Source organism: Lemur catta, chromosome 1 (genome assembly GCF_020740605.2).
Source record: "Lemur catta isolate mLemCat1 chromosome 1, mLemCat1.pri, whole genome shotgun sequence".
NCBI lineage: Eukaryota > Metazoa > Chordata > Mammalia > Primates > Lemuridae > Lemur > Lemur catta.
Window position 1 is genome coordinate 65,686,393 of NC_059128.1, and position 21,564 is coordinate 65,707,956.

A 21,564-nucleotide genomic window follows, 5' to 3' on the forward strand; every position below is an offset into this window, starting at 1 on the left:
CTTGAGGCCAGGAATTTGAGACCTAGGCAACATAGCAAGACCCCATCTCTACAAAAAATGTAAAACAAAACAAAACAAAATCACAGGAGGAAATTTGGAAAATTCACAAATATGTGGATATTAAACAACACAGTGCTAAATAACTAATGGGTTAAAAAAAATCACAAGAGACTTTAGAAAATAATTTGAGATGATAAAAACAAAATACAACATACCAAATCTTATACAATGCAGTGAAAGCAATGCTAGAGTAAAATTTTTCACTGGGAATGTCTATATTAAAAAAGATCTCAAATCAACAATCTAATCCAGAATCTTCATTTTCTGAGGGTTCCCGAGTAGCATACACATGTCAAAAGAAGTTTGGTAATTTTTCTCTTAAAAAAACATAATCTAAACTTTTACCTTAAGAAACTAGAAAAAGAAAAACTAAACCCAAAACAAACATACGGAAGGAAATAAGATTGAACCAGAAATAAATGAAATAGAGAATAGAAAAACAATAAAGAAAATCAACAAAACTAAAAGTTGCTTCTTCGAAATGACTGACCAAGAAAAAAGGAGGAAAACACTCAAATTATTAAAATTAGGAATAAAAGAGGGAACATTATTACCAATCTGATAGAAATAAATTGGGTAGAACATCTACATTTTTCAAAGAGATGCATGTGGAAGAATTGGAGGGACACTATTTGGTGAGTTTAAAAAATGAAAGAGATTTGGGAATTTCAAATTTGCCTTCTTGTGAAAGAAAGAGAAATCTCTGACAGGTATTCTATAGGGACTGGCTAATGCTCTTGAAAATAGTAACAGTAGTAGTTCTAAGAGGATATAGATAAGAAATTAAGTGAGTAGAACCAAAATATATCTTCACTGGAATATGTTTATGTTTAATACACAGTGAACTTCCTTTACCAATTGTCAAGAGAAAAAAAAAAGAATACACAGTGAAGAAGTCAGATGCCCTTCAGACTGACAACAGCATTCTCTTAACCTTCCTTTTATACCTAACTTCTACTGCCATCTTGTGGCTATTTAAAAATCCAAGTCAATTATTTTACTCAAGAGTTAAATCTTTTGACCAGAGATTTTCAATACATAGAAAGCCAGAAATCTGCTGGTCTCTGCACAGAATTTGTTTACTTCTGACACCTTTTCCCCCCCCTCTCACCAGTGTAAGAGTTTCTTGGAGTATTCCTTCCCTGCAGGCCTCTGCCTCCCTGATGGACAAATAATAAACATCAATTAATAAGTATATCCTTTTTTTTCTGGCTTCCCTATCTCCTGCTATTTCTCTGTTCTACATATTCAAATATATATTGTTCTCCCAGAGTGGACATACTGGTCTAAGAAGGATCCATACTTTAAGACTTTCAAAATGAACACAATGGACACTGTTAATTCGGTCCTTGAACACTTCCACTATTTCCACCCGTATTTATTCCCTATGTCAGCTTCTAACATCAAGTTTCCATTGCCAAAAGAAAATAGGTTCCAGCATAGCATCAGATAATTTATGCCAAAACCAATATAAATTTAAGATTCTTGACTTAAATTTTTGTTTTCATTTAACAGTAGAAACCTCAATCTGGAAAGAGAAGAATACTACTTACCTGTCCCAAGCTACCAAAGCCAGTCATTCTATAAGGGATAGACTCCACTGAGGAGGATCGACTGTATAAGGTGAGACAAAGAGACAAAAAGGCAAAAAACCTGGTGTTAAACTTTTACATAGACTTAAAGTCTCTTTAGTCCCAATTTGAGCCACATCTAGACATTTCTTTCATCTTGCAACTTTTGCCAACAGCTTTAATGTTGCTGCGTAGGCTTTTACTCACCTAACCACTTGGCTGCTATGCTGGGAACTGGGTCGTGGGGTAACTGAAAGAAAATAAAGTGCCCAAGAAAAAGCTGCCATCAGTGGTGCCCCCTGCCTTGCCTAGCCAATTGGTTGCAAGTGGTTATCTGGTTGTCTGATGTTTTCATATCATACATAAAATTAGGAAAATCACATTATGGTTTCCAAAAGGAAACCATCTTCCATATGGGGAGAGATATTTATTCATTTCACACAGGTATTTGGGCAAAAAGATGCTCTCTACCTGACTGTGATGGGGAAGTAATGCCCACTGGTCGAGGTGTGGTCGATCTGCAAGAAAAGAAAAAGAGTCAGCTCTAATCTTGCTAAGCAGAAGTGCCACTTTAAAGGATCAATCAGATCATTGTTTATGGAAATAACAGCTTCCTCTCTGAGCACAAATTGCTTACTCTCATGTACTACAGGCATCACCCCAAAATATGGAAGCACGTTTTACATATGAGACTTTGCTCTCCAACTCCCTAAGTGAAACCTCCACTTCTCTATTGTCCATAACAGAAGTTCTGAAATACTCCTTTCCTCCTTCCTTTGGTGTCTTACCAAGTACTTTCAACCTTACATCTGTCCACTTATTCATACATTCCTCCACCCTCTCATCTACCCATCTAACATGCATTTATTTAGCGTCCACATGTCCTAGATTCTGAGACTATAAAGATAACTGGCTCACAGGCTGCTGGGAGAGACAAAAAAATCAGAGCAATGTTTAAATATGTTATAATGGGTGTATCAGAAGTACAGAAGTACAAAAGAACACTAGACTGTAACCTCTTTGAGTGTAGGGGCCATGTCTTTTTAATCCACCAATGCAGGGCTGGTATAAAGAATATGCAACAGTTGGTAGAGCACAGCCATCAGTAATCAGAAAGGACTAGTGCTGTACATCCAGCACCTAACATAGTACCTGATAAGCAGTAGGCACTTAATATTTATTGAAAGAATGAATAGAAGATCTAACTATGCCTAATGCAAATGACATGAGTTGAAATTTGAAGGATGAGTGGGATTTCATAAGATGACAATCCAGGGTGAGCATTACAATCAAGATTTTACTTCAGCACTTTTCAGTGAGTAACACTTTCTGAGAGAGGTAAAAGATAAATTCATCAACCTTTGGTCCATCTCAGAGTCCATACAGCCAGGAGTCAAGAAAGAGCAGAAATTTTCAGGGGGTGAGACTAGTATGGGAGCTGATAAAACTGACCTGCTTCCTTGGTACCGACTTGGAGATTCCTGGAGGTGAAAAAAATAAAAAAAGGTGGGGGAAGTGAAGGAAATTGCAAATCAAGGTCCCTAATCAATGGCTCAGTCTTCTTAGATAACTAAACTGCAATGCCCCCTAGTTATGGTTGTTAAGATTCCCAGTGGGAGAAAAAATAGCAGCAGTGTTTCCTTAGGAAATTATTAGCTTTGAAGGAATAAACTTTCAGTTCCTCTTCATAAGAGCACAAGTAGGAATCCTGTAGACTAATATATGTGGGGAAATATGGAGTCTCTGGAGAGAAAAAAGAAAATAACATGATTATAATGTGCTGGAATAGATACAGGACTGGGATCAATAAGAAAATTATATAAATACATAGACCATTGTTAGGAAGAAAAAAATGTTTAGGAAATGGAATGTGAGGGAAGGGAAGGGTTGTGAGGTGTCTTGGGTTTTTTGAGGAGAAATTTTAAGTTGTAACAGATATCTCTTTTATAAGAGAGCTTCCCAACTGGTACGTCATGACTCACTGATGTTTGAGAATGGGTTACAAATGTGCTAAATATTGATCCTTCAGGCCTCCAAGGTCTTCTGTGGCCTCATCCCTTTACTATAGCATGCTTATTGTACAAATATTATCAGTTTCTATGTGTGCCACGATGTGGAAAAGGTTAGGAAACACTATTCTATACAGTCAGCTAGATAGATGGGAAAAGTATGAGAGAAAATAATAGTAAGGAAAATATATTTCATTCACCTTTAGGATGGCTAGAAATTTCTTCAGTTCTCCATTCTCCTTCCTTAAGACTGACAACTCTCTAGGCAAAAGATGGAAACAATCAGCTCCAGCAGGTCAGTGGGATAAAAAACCCTGATTTTTATTATTACTGTTATCAACATCTAGCTAATGCTTACTGAGAGATGCTTGCAGCTATACAAGGTATTTCTATCAGGGATCTAATGATTCAAGGAGACAATGGCAGGTTTTTGATGGTGAGAACAATCAGGTGGACAAAATAAACAGTTACTTGGTATGATTTCAGGCGAGTTTGCAAAGAATTTCATTCCCTCCCCCACCACCACCATACACACCATTGCTCTGCTGATGTCTAAAATTTTTCATCAAGGATTCCATCTTTTAGCTTAAGATTTCCAAAATATACCCTCCCAGAGGTAATATTTTTTTAATGTTATCTCTCATTTTTATCAGTGTGAATCAGCTGTATCTGATTTCTCAGAAGAAGTAGTTTTTGACACAGGGAAGTAGAAGAGGAAAGCTGTACACTGAGGAGGGCCCCTAGAGGGAAGAAAGAGAAAAATAAAATGGAGATTGAGGGAACTAAAAATTCAAAAATTGGGGACCTGATTTTCCCAAGACAAACAAATACATATGGAACAATTTTCAGGCTTTGCAACCACAGGAAATAAGGACCACAGCTGCTCTGAAAGAAAAAAGAAAAAAGCTATCTGGGGATTCGATTTGTCACTTACTTGTGCTGGCTGACCAGTGTTTGCTGTGCCTCCTGCATGGCTGCTTCTAACTTTGTAATTCTATGTTTATAAAAGGCGATGAGGAGATTTGTTTGTTTCTTCTGAAAACTCCACACCTACTAGGGAAAAAACAGGTCTTTGACATACACTCCCATGACTCCTTTCCCCTCACTTCTGGTAACAAAGGGAAATCCATCAATCCATACTTTATTACTGCTTATTTTCTTCTGGAACACCTGACCTAATTAATAATGCCCCAAAACTAAAGAGCTCAGCACTAGGGAAAGCTGAAGCTTTTCATTTCTAGGACACTGGCTTTCTAACATCTTAATGAGAATGTTCACAGAAAAGGGCCATAGAAGAATGGCCCTTTAAAAATATAATCTTTCATCCTGAGCAAGAAGACTGATACCTAAAAAAACTGTTCTTCAGGCTTAGAATTGGTTCTAACTTGTCTGCTATTAGTTTGGACCCTGCTTCCACATTCCTAGCTATTACAGAGCACTGGCGACCAATTTACTTTCCCTAAAAACACACACAGAGTCACTTGCAGGCTGCTTATGCTGCTACAGCAGTAAAGGGCCTTTGAAAAGCACAGAAAGAGATTATCTATTCCTGAATTTTATTTCTGTGTATGGACAATAATTTTATCTTTTGCCTCACTTTATTATTTGCTATACTAATGTGCCCATCATGGGATTGCTGAATCAGACCAAAAGTTAATATTTAGAAAGGATTTTAGCTTTGTCAGGCTCTACTTTTGAGTACACAGCAGTATTTATGTCTCATCTGCTTCCTCCCTGCTCAGACTATAAACCTTTTGTCTAGGGTCCTTCCTTTGATCTTGGTACTCTTCTTATAAACGTTTTGTTCTCACTTAATTTGCAAATTGCCTTTGCCACCTTACCACAGAATTGTACTTAAGAGTTCATATAGTCTATAGCCTCTTTCCTTTCTACTTGAAGGCAAACTAAACTAGTTCTAGATAAGAATTTATCGTAGTCTACTTTATTTCTCAAAAAAAGCTGATTTTTTGTTTTTCTTTGTTTTTTTAAGAGATGAGGTCTCCCTATATCACCAGGCTGATCTCGAACTCCTGGCCTCAAGTGATCCTCCTGCCTCAGCCTCCTGAGTAGCTAGGACTACAGGTATGAGCAACTGCACCTGGCAGCTGCTGTTTTTAATAAAAGTAAAACATGTCTATTTTCGAAAATTTGAATAGTACTGAAGTAGGAAAAAATTCACTCAGAATCCTGGAAGTTACCTAAAATGGTGGGGCTAGGGGTGAGAAGAAATAGATACTATAAGTATATATAATAGATGGCCAAAACACAGTATCCCAAACATCCTAATCCTACCCTTGGGATTAGTCTGCAGTGAAATTAAATTTTTAACAAACTAACATCAAGAAAACACGAATTCTGCCCTAGACCAGTTACTCATCCCTTTGATATCACCAAGGGTCATATGTGCACAAAGAATAGACCCCACTGTGGAACACCAGGGAGCCAGACTGGACCACTGGAGGGCCTTCTGCCTAGGCCTAAGCAGGCCTACTCTGTCTACTTATTCTCCAAAACTGAAACCCAAATAGCAAATCTGACCATTCCAAGAAGAAAGACCAATCTAGTAGTGTTAGAGGAGCTAGTAGTGTTAGAGGAGAGGTGATTTTGCCTGATAGTAGCGTTCAAATATTTAGCCTATTTCAGACACATCTACCAAAGAAGATTCTAAACCCTAACTCAGTAATGCATCTCAGTACAGCACTTTAAAAAGATACCAATAGTTAGCAATCATTCAAATCCATCAGCTTTATGAAAAGGTTGGCCTCTTTTTTTTTTGCCAAAAAATAAATTTTGCTCTTTCTTGTTATTGTTGTTTGTGTTTTCTTTTTGTTGTTGCTATTGTTGTTATTGGTTTTTTTTGTTTGTTTGTTTTTTTGTTTGTTTTTGAGACAGAGTCTCACTCTGTTGCCCGGGCTAGAGTGCCGTGGGGTCAGCCTAGCTCACAGCAACCTCAAATTCCTGGGCTCAAGCGATCCTCCTGCCTCAGCCTCCCGAGTAGCTGGGACTACAGGCATGTGCCACCATGCCTGGCTAATTTTTTCTGTGCATATTTTTAGTTGTCCATATAATTTATTTCTATTTTTAGTAGAGACGGGGTCTTGCTCTTGCTCAGGCTGGTCTCAAACTCCTGAGCTCAAACGATTCACACGCCTCGGCCTTGCAGAGTGCTAGGATTACAGGCGTGAGCCACCATGCCTGGCCTGTTGTTATTATTGTTTTGTTTTTTTGAGACAGGGTCTTGCTGTGTTGCCTGGGTTAGAATGTGGTGGTATCATCATAGCTCACTGCAACCTCAAACTCCTGGGCTCAAGTGATCCTCCTGCCTCAGCCTCCTGAGCCCAGGCCACCACACCTGGCTAATTTTTTTATTTTTTTGTAGAGATGGGTCTGGCTGTTGCCCAGGCTAGTCTAATTCCTAGCCTCAAGCAATCCTCCTGCCTTGGCCACGGATTAGGATTACAGGTGTGAGCCACCCTACCCAACCTCACTTGCTTATTTTTTAAAGGTGTTATTATTTGGTTAATACAATAACAAAGAGCAGATAAAAAGTAGTTCTGTTGATAACACTAAATACTGTCTGGATAATGCAAGTGTTAAATATTGTTTATTTTATCAGAACATTATATGAAACTACCTACTTCTGGCCCCAGATCCCTTTCCTTTATCTCTGTACTAGGACCAGGTAGGAGTATCATGCTCTTCATGCTCTGGATTCCTATGCATTTTAGAATTGATAACACATGTCAAAAGACAAAATTAGCTTTTTTTGATGAATATTCAGTTTTGGACTGTGTTTCAGCACTTCATCTTTTTTTTTTTTTTTTTGAAACAGTCTCTCTCTGTTGCCCAGGCTAGAGTGCCATGGCGTCAGCCTAGCTCACAGCAACCTCAAACTCCTGGGCTCAAGGAGTCCTTCTGCCTCAGCCTCCCAAGTAGCTGGAACTACAGGCATGCGCCATCATACCCGGCTAACTTTTTTCTATATATTTTTAGTTTTCTGGCTAATTTCTTTCTTTTGTTTCTTTTTTTTTGAGACAGAGTCTCATTCTGTTGCCCGGGCTAGAGTGCCGTGGCATCAGCCTAGCTCACAGCAACCTCAAACTCCTGGGCTCAAGCGATCCTTCTGCCTCAGCCTCCCAAGTAGCTGGGACTGTAGGCATGCGCCACCATGCCCAGCTAATTTTATATACATATATATATATTTTTTTAGTTCTCCAGCTAATTTCTTTCTATTTTTTTAGTAGAGACAAGGGGGGGGGGTCTCGCTCTTGCTCAGGCTGGTCTTGAACTCTTGACTTCAAGCGATCCTCCCAGAGTACTAGGATAACAGGCATGAGCCACCATGCCTGACCTCGGCACTTCATCTTTATCCAACCTTTGTGCCGAATGCTTGTGAATGTCAAAAAGAATCCATTTTTCATCACATATAACAATTCAGTATAGAAATGGTTCACCTTTATGTCATGACAGCAAAGAAAGGTAAACTTCAAGACGATTTCCTTTCTGACGCTTAATTCATGTGGTACCCATCTATCCAGCTTCTTTACCTTGCTTATCTGTTTCAAAGGGTCCAATACTGTGGGAACAGTAATGTCAAACCTTGCTGCTACAGCTTTCAGCTCATCATCCACCTTGGTCTCAGGTCACCCACATGGTTCATTTTCAAGATTAAAATCACCAGAATGGATATTCTCAAACCATTGATGTACTGTGTGTTCATTAGCCACATCCTTCCCAAACACTTCATTGATATTTCGAGCTGTGTGCACTGCATTGGTACAACAGAAGTCATATTAAAAACTAACAAGAATTTTTGACTTATCCATGGTTTCACAAAAATTGCTCTAAAAATTTTTTTTGAAAGATAATCACAAGCTAAAATGTGCATTTGAAACAATGAGGATGTACCTTCACCATTAAAAAAAAAAAAAGAAGTGTCGCCGGGCGCGGGGCTCACTCCTGTAATCCTAGCACTCTGGGAGGCCGAGGAGGGTGGACCGCTCGAGGTCAGGAGTTCGAGACCAGCCTGAGCGAGACCCCGTCTCTACTAAAAATAGAAATAAAAATTATCTGGACAACTAAAAATATATATAGAAAAAAATTAACCGGGCATAGTGGCGCATGCCTGTAGTCCCAGCTACTCGGGAGGCTGAGGCAGTAGGATCGCTTAAGCCCAGGAGTTTGAGGTTGCTGTGAGCTAGGCTGACGCCACGGCACTCACTCTAGCCCGGGCAACAAAGTGAGACTCTGTCTCAAAAAAAAAAAATAAAAAAGAAGTGTCAAAGTGGGCCGGGCATGGTGGCTCATGCCTGTAATCCTAGCACTCTGGGAGGCTGAGGCGGGAGGATCGCTTGAGCCCAAGAGTTTGAGGTTGCTGTGAGCTAGGCTGACACCACAGCACTCTCCTCAGGGCAACAGAGGGAGACTCTGTCTCAAAAAAATAAAATAAAAAAATAAAGAAGTGTCAAAGTGAAATGTCAGAGATATCAACTGTTAAACTTAGTACTTAAGGAAATCAGATATTCCATACTTATTAACCTAATAGTTTGCTTTATCTATCTTTTGTGAAACTGACTCCCATATTTCACAATATCTACAGGTCTTAATGTTTTGGAACTATATCTTGGGGTAATCATTTGGCTGACAAAAGGAAATTTTTCTTTAGAAATATTCCAACTAAAAAAATGAGAAAGGAATAACAGGATTAGAAAAGCAGCATTTTACAACTTCTGATAAAGTAATATCTCTGCAAAGTTCAATGGCTGCTGGCATACAAAATCAGAGACAGAAGGCTATTTATGTACCTCTTGGTGGACTACAACACTGCTGTAAAGTAGTCTTGCCCCACCTTCCTCCCTAATCAAATGATGGTGATTAAGCCTAAATCTACCTTATAGGAAATAGAAGACAGAGGAGCATATTCAATGACTCCAAGTGTATAATCAGCAAAATCCACATTGTGAACAACTCTATAGGACAAAAGACCATTTTCTTCAACAATAATTAAAAAAGAAATGAGGCTGGGCATGGTGGCTCACACCTGTAATTCTAGCGCTCTGGGAGACCGAGTGGGGAGGATAGTTTGAGCTCAGGAGTTCGAGACCAGCCTGACCAAGAGCGAGACCCTGTCTCTACTAAAAAGAAATAATAATAATAATAAAGAAATTAGCTGGACAACTAAAAATATATATATAAAAAATTAGCCGGGCATGATGGCACATGCCTGTAGTCCCAGCTACTCGGGAGGCTGAGGCAGGAGGATCGCTTGAGCCAAGGAGTTTGAAGTTGCTGTGAGCTAGACTGACGCCACGGCACTCACTCTAGCCTGGGCAACAAAGTGAGACTCTGTCTCAAAAAAAAAAAGAAAGAAAGAAAGAAAAGAAAGAAAAGAAAGAAAGAAAGAAAGAAAAGAAAGAATATGTGGTCCTCATCCCTGATTCCTAGCACAGAGTTCCTAAAATCCCTGGAATTTCTTGAGTGATAGGAGTATTTTTTGTTATTCATAACAAGCCCCTTTCAACCATACCTGAGTTTCTGTTAATCAGGTGACTCTTGGTGGGCCCCTAGATAGCTTCAAAAGGAGAGCTGGTTGTCAAAGGAACCTTCAGTCCTAACCTTTCTCTTTCTCCACTACATCTCGAGAGGGGAGAAGGGCTGGAGATTCAGTTAAATAAAGAATGACCAATTATTTAATCAACCATGCCTACATAATAGAACCTTCATAAAGACCCCTAAACAAGGGAATTTGGAGAGGTTCCAGATTGGTGAACACACGGAGGTGGTGGGAGGGTAGCATGCCTGGAGAGGACATGGAAGCTCTGCACCTCTCCCCTCATACCTTGCCTTATGCATCTCTTCTATTTGGCTGTTCCTGAGTGTATCCTTAATAATAAACTGGTAATAGTAAGTAAAGTGCTTTCTTGAGTCCTGTGAGTCATTTTAGCAAATTATCGAAGCTTGGAGGAGTTTATAGGAACCTTCAAGTCTGTAATTAGCCAGGCTGAAATGTGGGTGGTGTCCAAAGTGGGTGCAGTCTTGGACTGAACCCTAGATCTGTGGAGTTAGTGTCAGAATTGCATTGAATTGTTGGATACCTAGTTGGTATCAGAGAACTGATTGGTATTAGACACCTCACACACAGACAGAAAAGATAATCTATAGTGCGAAGATTATTCATCCTTTCATTTAACAAACCTTTATTGAATACTTCATGCCAGGTACAAGAACTAGAAATGCTAACATTAATACTATGGGTTCTTGTCCTCTAGTATCTTATCACAGTACAATAGAAAAGACATTGTAACATGTGAACCAATAAAGAAAACAAACTGTGGTATGCAGAACAGGAAAGTATGTACAAGGTATAGAAATAATGATTAAGTCAGGTTGGACATGGTGGCTCATGCCTGTAATTCCAGCACTTTGGGAGACTGAGGCAAATGGATCGCTTGAGGCTAGGGGTTCGAGATCAGCCTGGGCAACATAGCAAGACCCTGTCTCTACAAAAAATAAAAAAATTAGCCAGGCATGCTCGTGTGCACCTGTAGTCCTAGGTACTTGGGAATCTGAGGTGGGAAGATCCCTTGGGCCCAGGAGTTCGGGGTTACATTGAGCTGTGATCACCCCACTGCACTCCAGCCTGGATGACAGAGCAACACCCTGTCTCTATTTTTTAAAAAAGAGAAAAAGAAAGAAATAATGATTAAGAGGTAACTATTACAGAACTAGTACAGAAGTCAGGTATTTCAGGCAGAGAGGTATGAAACTATATGGTCTGTAAAAGAACTGGGAAGAACTAAATCTGCCAAACAGATTAGGTAATATATAATCTACATAATCACTTGTGTTGGTACATCAGATGTGAGGTGGTAGTCGTGACTGAGATTGAAGAAGTTATGAGGAACCAGGCCGGATGCGGTGGCTCACGCCTGTAATCCTAGCAATCTGGGAGGCCGAGGCAGGCGGATCGTTCGAGCTCAGGAGTTCGAGACCAGCCTGAGCAAGAGCGAGACCTCGTCTCTACTAAAAATAGAAAGAAATTATCTGGCTAATTAAAATATATATAGAAAAAATTAGTCGGGCATGGTGGCGCATCCCTGTAGTCCAGCTACTCGGGAGGCTGAGGCAGTAGGATCGCTTAAGCCCAGGAGTTTGAGGTTGCTGTGAGCTAGGCTGACGCCACAGCACTCACTCTAGCCCGGGCAACAAACTGAGACTCTGTCTCAAAAAAACCAAAAAAAGTTATGAGGAACCAGAGCATTAAGGAACTATGTAACTCTAAGAAGTCTGAAATTTAGGTGATAGGAAGCTGCCAAAGGGTTTTGAAAAGAGTTATATGTTCATATTTGTAACTTAAATAGATTATCATGGTGGCTCAGAAAGAATAGATTTAAACAAAAAAAACCCTCTAAAAATGCTTCCTTATTGAAAACAATTGGAGGACTGTTAATAAGATGTCGGAAGTCCCCACTCTGAATGAGAGGCACAGGGGCCCACCAGGTAGGGAGTTATAGTTTGGGTTGCACAGTTTATGGGATCAAAGCAATATTACCTCTCACACTGGCCTAAGTTTCCTCAACCCCTTGCTCAATAGTGATGAAGAACTCAACTATACTGTTTCAAAAGTCCTAAATACTGACAGATTAGCCTTTTCTTTTCAGGTAAAATAATCTCAAACTAACAAAAATTTTCTTCAAAAGCACCATTGATTATCTCAGTTGTTTAAATTTTTAATTCAAATGAGGAATGGAAAAGCTCTGGTCTATTGATGAGATCAGGTCTTGACCTGATTTTATTCTAACAGTATATATAGTAATTATTTATGTATATGTTAGCAAAAGCATATGATTTCAAAGGTTTTTAAAATCCATAAAGTAGACCAGGGGTAGCAAACTACTTACCATGGCCAGCTGTCTGTTTTTGTAAATGAAGTTTTATTGGAACATAACTATATCCATTAGTTTACATACTATCTGTAGCTGCCTCCATGCTACAACAGCAGAGTTGAGTAGCTGCAACAGAGATTATATGGCCTGCAAAGCCTAAAATATTTACTGGCCTCATATGGTCTGAATGCTTCTGTCCCCCCAAAATTCATGTTAAAACCCAATTCCCAATGCAATAGTATTAAGAGGTGGTGCCTTCAGGAGGTGATTAGGTCATAAGGGCTCTGCCCTTGTGAATGGAATTAGTGCCATTATAAAAGCAGCTTGAAGGAGCCTGTTTTCCCCTTCTACGATGTGAGTATGAAGCAAGAAGGCACCTTGGAAGCAGAGAATGAGCCCTCCCCAAACACTGAATCTGCTGGTGCCTTGATCTTGGACTTCCCAGTCTCCAGAACTGTGAGAAATAAATTTCTGTTAGTTACAAATTACCCAGTCTAAGGTACTTTGTTATAGCAGCCTGAATGGACTATTACAGCTGTTAAGAATGTAAAGTGGTGCGGCCACTTGGGAGAACAATCTGGCAGGTCCTCAAAAAGTTAAACAAAGTTACTATTTGACCCAGCAATTCTGCTCCTAGGTATATACCCAAAGGAATGAAATATATGTCCATATAAAAACTTGTACATGAATGTTCCATAGCAGCCCTATTCATAATAGTCAAAAAGTGGAAACAACCCAAATGTCTATCAACTGATGAATGGATATATAAAATGTATATCCATCTATATAATGGAATAATATTTGGTCATAAAATGGAATGAAGTACTAATGAAGTCCTAATATGCTACAAGATAGATGAAACTTAAAAACATTATGCTTAGTGAAAGAACCCAGTCACAAAAAGACCATACATTGTATGATTCCATATTTATGAAATGTCCTGAATAGGTAAAACCATGGGGACAGAAAGTAAATTAGTGATTGCCTGGGGATGGGGAGGGAGGGGAGGATTTGGGAAGTACCTGTTAATAAGTATAAGTACAGGGCTTCTTTTGGGGGGTGATGAAAATGCTCTAAAATTAGGGAGTAGTGATTGTACAATTCTGTGAATATATTAAAAACCACTGAATTGCACACTTTAAAAAGGTGGATTTATGGTATGTAAAGTATATCTCAATAAAGCTGTTATTTAGAAAGTAGATGGAGTATTTTTACTTTCTTTGAAAACAATATAAAAATACAAACTTCTTTTTACTTTTATGATCTTTATTTATTTTCCTGTAGGTTTGTAATCATTCATAACCTTTTATGAGTTTTCCACATTATTCTTTAAACTAAGTACTTTACAGCTTTCATACACATTATCTCATTAGATCTTTACAAGAAGTAGGATAAGTATTATTATTTCACATTACATGTGAAGGAGTACGACTGGTTCAAACAAACGAAGTTACAAGCTAGCAGGTATTTCCTCTTTAGATTTCTATACCAATAGTTTTCCTTGTATTATCACTTTACCATTCTCTACTCAGCAGCCAGATTCTCTTTTAAAATTATATATCAGATAATGCCATTTCTTTGTGTAAAACCCTTCAACGGTACCCCACTATACTTAGAAGAAAATCTAAACTCCTTACCACGGCTTATAAGTATGTATATGATCAAGCCTCCCTCTCTGATCTTACTTTGAATACCCTCTCTCTTAACCAGGCTTAATATACATTCATTCATTTAGCAAACATGTCTTATGCACCTAATTTGTGCCAGATACCTAGTTAGACACTAGGTGATAGAAAGATGATAATCTGTCTGAAAAGCTCACAGTTTAGTGAGAGATACAAACATATGAACAAATACAACACTTGTTCAGAGTAAAATATTTTGCAGAGTTAAGAGCAATGTGGAGCTGGGCATGGTGGCTCATGCCTGTAATCCTAGCACTCTCAGAGGATAAGGCAGGAGGATTGCTTGAGGTCAGGACTTTGAGACCAGCCTAAGCAAGAGCGAGACCTTGTCTCTCCAAAAAATAGAAAAATTAGCCAGGCATAGTGGCGTATGCCTGTAATCCCAGCTGCTCGAGAGGCTGAGGCAGGAAGCTCACTTGAGCCCAGGAGTTTGAGGTTGCAATGAGCTATAATGAGGCCACCGCACTCTAGCTGGAGCAACAGAGCTAGACTCTGTCTCAAAAAAAAAAAAAAAGACAGAATGTGGGACAAGAGTATGAAGGACAGAGCAAGACTCTGCCTACAGGAATCACGGAAGGCTTTAATCAAAGAAGGAACAATTACTGGCATGCAATTGAAAGATGGCTAGTTGTGGGTAACGGTACAGTCTATGACCTAGGAATAGAAGAAAGTTAACAGGTTTATATGGGGCTTTCCAATCTCTCAGAAAAATTATCTAGAGGTGAGTAAAGAATTCAAAATGGGCAGGTTGATCAACTATTGGCACAGAGTGCAGCAGAAAAATTCCCTTGTCAGGTCATTACAAAGATTGGGAATGGTTAAAATACAAATGAATATTTAGAGCAACATTCCATTCATTCATTCAACAACAATGTTTTGAGTGCCCACTACTTATTAAGAACTATTCAAAGAGAACAATAAACAAAATTGGCCAAATTTCTGTCTTCATGGAGCTTACATTCCAGTGTTGGATTCAGACAATAAACAAATATATATAATATGATGTTAGAGACAAGAGCTATGAAGAAAAATAAAGCAAAGTAAAGAGTAGAGAATATTAGGGCTATCACTTGAGATATGAGAGTCAGTAAAGGCCTGACTGAGGAAGGAAGTTCTGAGCAGAAGCCTGAATGAAACAATCTAGGTATCACTTGGATCAGCTTCACAGATTAGGAAAATACATTTTCAGACTTTGCTGATTTCACCAAATTGGCCCCTCACTAAAGTGATGATTAACTGACCCTTTCTGTTTATTTTATCTTGGTTATTTGACCATGTGTAATTGGTCCCATGATTAAGCAGGTTAGGATTCAGACTACATGATTTCTCTACTGATTATTAACTAACCCTGGGTTTATTTATTAACCAAAGTTCTGCTCGTTCTATTGCTCATGTGACCTTGTTTACATTTCTCCTTGAGTCTCAGTTAGATTTCATCTCCTTATAATGTTAAACACAATATCTCAAATGTGATGGCTCACCCAAACAGCTAAAGACAGGATGAAGGCAAAGCCTCAATTCCCCTTACTCTAACTCCGGAGTTAGGATTGAGGCGTATGACACCAAAGAAAAATTAAATCTACTATCTTCAAACAGAAGATGACTAAGGATCATCTTCTTGTTTACAAAAGGAATATTCTCAGAAAAATAAGAAATACGTATGAGTACAGAAAGGGAACAGTAATAAAATCTCAAGAAATGACAAGACAGGAATCCCATGAGGCTATAAAATAATCTCAGTGGAGAACTGGAGGCCAGGCGAGGTGGCTCACGCCTGTAATCCTAGCAGTCTGGGAGGCCGAGATGGGTGAATCGTTTGAGCTCAGGAGTTTGAGACTAGCCTGAGCAAAAGTGAGGCCCCGTCTCTACTAAAAAAAATAGAAAGAAATTAGCTGGATAGGCCGGGAGCGGTGGCTCACGCCTGTAATCCTAACACTCTGGGAGGCCGAGGAGGGTGGACCGCTCAAGGTCAGGAGTTCGAGACCAGCCTGAGCGAGACCTCATCTCTACTAAAAATAGAAAGAAATTATCTGGACAACTAAAAATATATATAGAAAAAATTAGCTGGGCATGGTGGCGCATGCCTATAGTCCCAGCTACTCAGGAGGCTGAGGCAGTAGGATCGCTTAAGCCCGGGAGTTTGAGGTTGCTGTGAGCTAGGCTGACGCCACGGCACTCACTCTAGCCCAGGCAACAAAGTGAGACTCTGTCTCAAAAAAAAAGAAAAGAAATTAGCTGGATAACTAAAAATATATAGAAAAAAATTAGCCGGACATGGTGGCACATGCCTGTAGTCCCAGCTACTTGGGAGGCTGAGGCAGAAGGATCGCTTGAGCCCAGGAGTTTGAGGTTGCTGTGAGCTAGGCTGATGCCACGGCACTCTAGCCCGGGCAACAGAGTAAGACTCTGTCTCAAAAAAAAAAAAGAGAGAGAACTGGAGAGTGCAAAGAAAAAAACCAAAGTTTTTACAACTTGGGAACTCTCTCAAATGGTTGTCCTGCCTTCTCTCTACCTTCTTCTGCATTCCTATTGCTCCTGACCAAGTCAATAGTATTCCAACTTATAATGCATCATGAAAAGATAAATATTTTCTAAAATTCAGGCAACCAGTTGTGGGCTCTAAATGAAGAGTTAAGTATTACTAGAAAGGTTATTGAAAAATGAGAATGGGAAACAAGAAATACCTTCATGAACCTAGGTCTATAAGCAATGTTGAGAGTTAAACCACCAAATCTATTATTTGCAGAGTCAGGTCCATATATTCAAAACAATTTTTAGACGATGCATCAATCTGCAGAAAAAGCTGATAAAGCCCCCTAGAATATCAGTTGGTCTTAGAAATTACTTGGTAGAACTAGGAAGTACAAGGCAAGATGTTGGCTACATGGTGATTTTTATAGCCTATCACAGATTCTGGATCATAAAAAGTTAACTGGTTGAGATTTGTATTATCAAGGAAGAAAGCAAAGAGAGCAGTCAATTTCTCTCTGTTGTATATAAATGCAGTCTAAGAGAATCTTTGTTAAAGGAATTACATGCAATTAGATTTGCCTGGAGAATCAGATTTTCTTCACTATTGTTTCTCATACCTGAGAGATATGACTAAAATACTGCAAAGCTGTCTCCACAGGGCTTTTGAAGAACATCTTCTCCTGAGGTTTTAGCTATGAAGAGAGTAAGACACGTAGTAAGAATATCCACAGTGGAATGAAATAAAATACTGACAAATATGACAAAGGTTGTATCGCCCTTTCTAATGCATCTAGTATTATTTCCACTGTGCATAAGTAAGAGAGAGATCACCACTCCTCTAGGAGATGTAGATTATATGTCCAAATTCTCCTTGCCTCATGTTTCTATAACGGTGGTCACAAATAATTCTTCTGTTGTTTATCCTCTTTTTTACAACTGCTATCTATAAATTTGTCTCTTTTCTTTCTTTCTTTTAAAAAAATTCATCATCTCTATTTTTTATATACTTCCTACAGTCCAGGAATGGGATGAGATGGTTTGTGGCAGGAGGAGAAAAACTTACATTATCAGAAAGAGCCAGATGCTTGCAGGCAGTTCCACAAACAGTACATTTTTCTGGGAAGTAAAGGGGAAAAAACAAGTTTGGTTCTAAAGGGCATGAGGTAAGATTTTCCTTAGAGTATACGGTAATAGTCAAAAGAAGAAGAAAAGGGTTCTTACTGAATTTAGAATATCATTGTGCTATAAAAGGACAACAACTTAAGCTTTCTTCTCTAAACCAGTATTTCCAAACTAGTATGATAAAGTACATTTTTTAAAATTCCCAGTTTTCTTCTGTGGGTCAGAAGGAACAATTCCAAACTCCCAGGAGGAGTACTGGAGTACATTTATAAGAGTATTCGGAAAAGAACAAGAGTACCAATGATCTTAACTTTAAGTTACTCTCTTTCATTCTACCTACCTGACAGCAGGCATACATTGGGTACTCTAAGAAAATCTCCAGTTATTCCTGCCCTATTATCACTTTGCCAATATTCCTGGATCTTGCTTTGAAGCTCTCCTACTCTTATTCTCCAATTAAGCCAATATGAAGCAAGCAAAAATTAAAATTCCTAATCTTTCTTTGTATAGTGAAATTTTAGTAGTGGTGCTGATTATTAAGATAAATACCATGTCAGGAGAAAACATCACATGGCATATGCTTCAAGAGACAAACCACTCCAAAGTGAGCTGCTATTACCATAGTAAACAGCTTTGTTACATTAGCAGATAATTTATAAGGGTCATGGGTTCCTACAGAGAAAAAAACTTCTCCAGAGGCTACTTAACCTGACTGTTCTTTCCTTGGGGCCAGGGAAAAGGTTTTTACTTGTCCATACTGTTGCCAGAGTGAGCTAGCAAGTGCAAATCATTCTTCTGTTTAAGAAAAAGACAAAACAAACTTCCACAGCTCTCCATCACCTGAAGATAAAGTTCAGGTTCTTTAGCCTGATATACACAGCCTTCCATCATCTAGCCACTGCCTACTTCACTATCCTCATCTCTCACCATTTCTTACCTTGCTCTTTATACTATACCAATCCCAACTATGTGTAGTCCCCTGCACTATGGCTTTATGATGTAATATATCTTTATACATGCTGTTCTCTTAAACTAGAATGATCTTCCCTGCCATATCCACTTGGCAAACTCCAGTTTATTATTTGAAACCCTATTGAAGCAGCACCTCTTTTGTGAAGTCTTCCCTGATCAAAGCACCCTATCCTAAGTCTCTCTTCTGGGCATTTACACACCATGTATTTATTTTAGCTTTTAAAAAAACCCTTAAATTCAAGTCTCCTTTTAAGACTTAATAGCTGTAAGAACTTGGTCAAATCACTAATCCTCTCTGAGCCAGTTTCCTCATTTGTAAAATGGTTCTACTAATAATTACCACCCGGGATTGTGGTGAGGATTACATAAAATTGGTACACCTGAAAATGCTTTTTTAACTGCAAAGGTATCATCATTATCATTTCTAATCAAACTTATTTCACAAGATAGACCACTTCCCTTTAGAAATAGCTCTTGACAGCAGCCAACGTTGCTGTCCATTATTCTTATTCTATCACTTTTCCCTGATTAGTCTGATCCCTTATTACTTCCCCTGCCACAGACTTCAAAACACTAACAAGTACCTTTGGTGCTCAAGTAATAGATTTGCTAAATCATTTAGCACTATTCTTTATTAATGGATCCCTCCAATTTCCAAAATCAACAGTTTCCTACAGTATCCACACCACCATTGGCCTACTAAGTGATTTTCATCCTAAGTCACACAGAGAAATGGCTAATCATTATATCTAGGTAGCAACATTTTTGCCTGAATCTGAAAACAGTTAAGTCACTCACCTAGGGTCACACACGTTTTACAGAAAATATGGCCACAGCTGGTGACAAAGAAATGGGCCCCATCTTTTCGGAAACACTGATTGCAGTGAAACCAATCCATTCTGGAGCAGATAAAGAGAAAAGAGTAAGAATAACCTGGGTGGTAATATAATTATAGTTCCAAAATCTATGTAACAGTGTTTATTTAGTTTCTGATAGCTTATTGGGATGTGGACACATCATTGTGGGTAATTGGTTGTAAGAAAGTACAAGTACCTATAAAGTGAAAAAAGCAGACTTCAGACTATTATACTATTATTTATATACACACACACACACATCTGTAAAAGTAATAGGAGGACAGTGGTGAGATTTTTTGAGTGGTGAGGTTATGAGTATTTGTGTGTGTGTGTGTGTGTGTGTGTTTTGCCTTTACACTTTATTTTCCAATTTTTCTGGATGAATTCATGTACCAATTTGTAATTAGAAAATATAGTCCTCAAAAAAATCAAAAACAAAAAATAAACCATCCATTTCTTTCTTAACAGTTTCCTGTGATATGGCAGAAGTGGAGCCAAGAACCAGTGGACCAGATACAGAAGATCACATATTAGCTGCTTGGGACACATTTTATTTAAGAGAAGCCAGGTTGAATATTTGTATGATCTTTGTTAGTAGTACACCTTCCTTCTACTTTACAGAAACTCAGAATCATAGAAATGAAAGGGGCCTTGAAAATCATTTAATGTTTTGTCCAATTCTACCATTTTTCAAAAGATATGCCCAATGTTCAGTGAAATTAAATGACTTGTCCAAAGTTCCATCTTTAGTTAGTGGTAGCTCTGGGATTAGAACCTAAGTCTCCTGATTTCCTGTGTAAAGTTCTTGCTCCCACATTAAATAGCCTTTATGTTAGACATAGTAACCATACACTCTGTATTTTCTGCCAATACCAGTTTCATAAAATTTGTTAAATACAGAACTAAGTAAATGTGACTTTGTAGGATTTTTAAATGAGGAAATTGACATATCAAAAATACAGGCCGGGCGCAGTGGCTCACGCCTGTAATCCTAGCCCTCTGGGAGGCCGAGGCAGGTGGATCGCTCGAGGTCAGGAGTTCAAGACCAGCCTGAGCAAGACCCCGTCTCTACTAAAAATAGAAATAAATAATCTGGGCAACTAAAAGTATATATAGAAAAAATTAGCCGGGCATGGTGGCTCATGCCTGTAGTCCCAGCTACTCGGGAGGCTGAGGCAGGAGTATCGCTTAAACCCAGGAGTTTGAGGTTGCAGTGAGCTAGGCTGATGCCACGGCACTCACTCTAGCCCGGGCAACAAAGTGAGACTCTGTCTCAAAAAAAAAAAAAAAAAAATACAGAATTGAGCCAGATATGGTGGCTCATGCCTGTAATCCCAGCACTTTGGGAGGCTGAGGTGGGAGGATTGCTTGAGACTAGGAGTTCGAGACTAGTCTGGGAAACATGGCAAGATCCCCCCCAAAATTAAAACTACAGAACTGAGCTATAATTAGCTCATATGTTTAATGAACTCATGTTTAATTTAATGACTATTTTATTTAAGAATAGAATATTCATTGGTTTGATTTACCTTAAAATTAAATTGGGAAAATAATCAAAACAGAAGGCAATTTTTTTCTTTTTTTTCTTTTTTTGTGTGACAATGCCACTTGCCAACAGGAGGTAATTTTTTTCCCCCGCTAAAGTCTTCTCCTTTAAAAAAAAAGTTTTGTGTTTTTTTTTTTTGAGACAGTCTCACTCTGTTGCCCGGGCTAGAGTGCCGTGGGGTCAGCCTAGCTCACAGCAACCTCAAACTCCTGGGTTCAAGCGATCCTCCTGCCCCAGCCTCCAGAGTAGCTGGGATTACAGGCATGCGCCACCTTGCCAGGCTAAGTTTTTCTGTATATTTTTAGTTGGCCCGCTAATTTCTTTATATATTTAGTAGAGACGGGGGTCTCGCTCTTGCTCAGGCTGGTCTCGAACTCCTGACCTC

At 38.9% G+C, this 21,564-nt stretch overlaps 1 protein-coding gene and 1 long non-coding RNA gene across 3 annotated transcripts in view; one reads left to right on the forward strand and one right to left on the reverse strand.

Annotated features, from left to right (window-relative positions):
* RNF212B (ring finger protein 212B) overlaps positions 1-21,564 on the reverse strand; it is a 36,290-nt gene that overhangs the window by 14,086 nt on the left and 640 nt on the right. For both annotated transcript variants that reach the window (XM_045525538.1, XM_045525528.1), the window contains exons 2-11: positions 19,575-19,675; positions 17,746-17,798; positions 17,300-17,374; positions 4,575-4,690; positions 3,841-3,901; positions 3,084-3,112; positions 2,103-2,149; positions 1,839-1,881; positions 1,614-1,674; positions 1,172-1,220 (exon numbers count right to left, since the gene is read on the reverse strand). In XM_045525538.1, coding sequence (XP_045381494.1) covers positions 1,172-1,220; positions 1,614-1,674; positions 1,839-1,881; positions 2,103-2,149; positions 3,084-3,112; positions 3,841-3,901; positions 4,575-4,690; positions 17,300-17,374; positions 17,746-17,798; positions 19,575-19,674 — 634 coding nt within the window. In that variant the 5' untranslated portion in view covers position 19,675. The remainder of the gene's footprint in view (positions 1-1,171; positions 1,221-1,613; positions 1,675-1,838; positions 1,882-2,102; positions 2,150-3,083; positions 3,113-3,840; positions 3,902-4,574; positions 4,691-17,299; positions 17,375-17,745; positions 17,799-19,574; positions 19,676-21,564) is intronic.
* LOC123620370 lies at positions 1,670-20,600 on the forward strand. Its single transcript, XR_006728820.1, has 3 exons — positions 1,670-1,683; positions 3,847-3,935; positions 20,102-20,600. It is a non-coding gene; the product is annotated as an uncharacterized LOC123620370 (long non-coding RNA).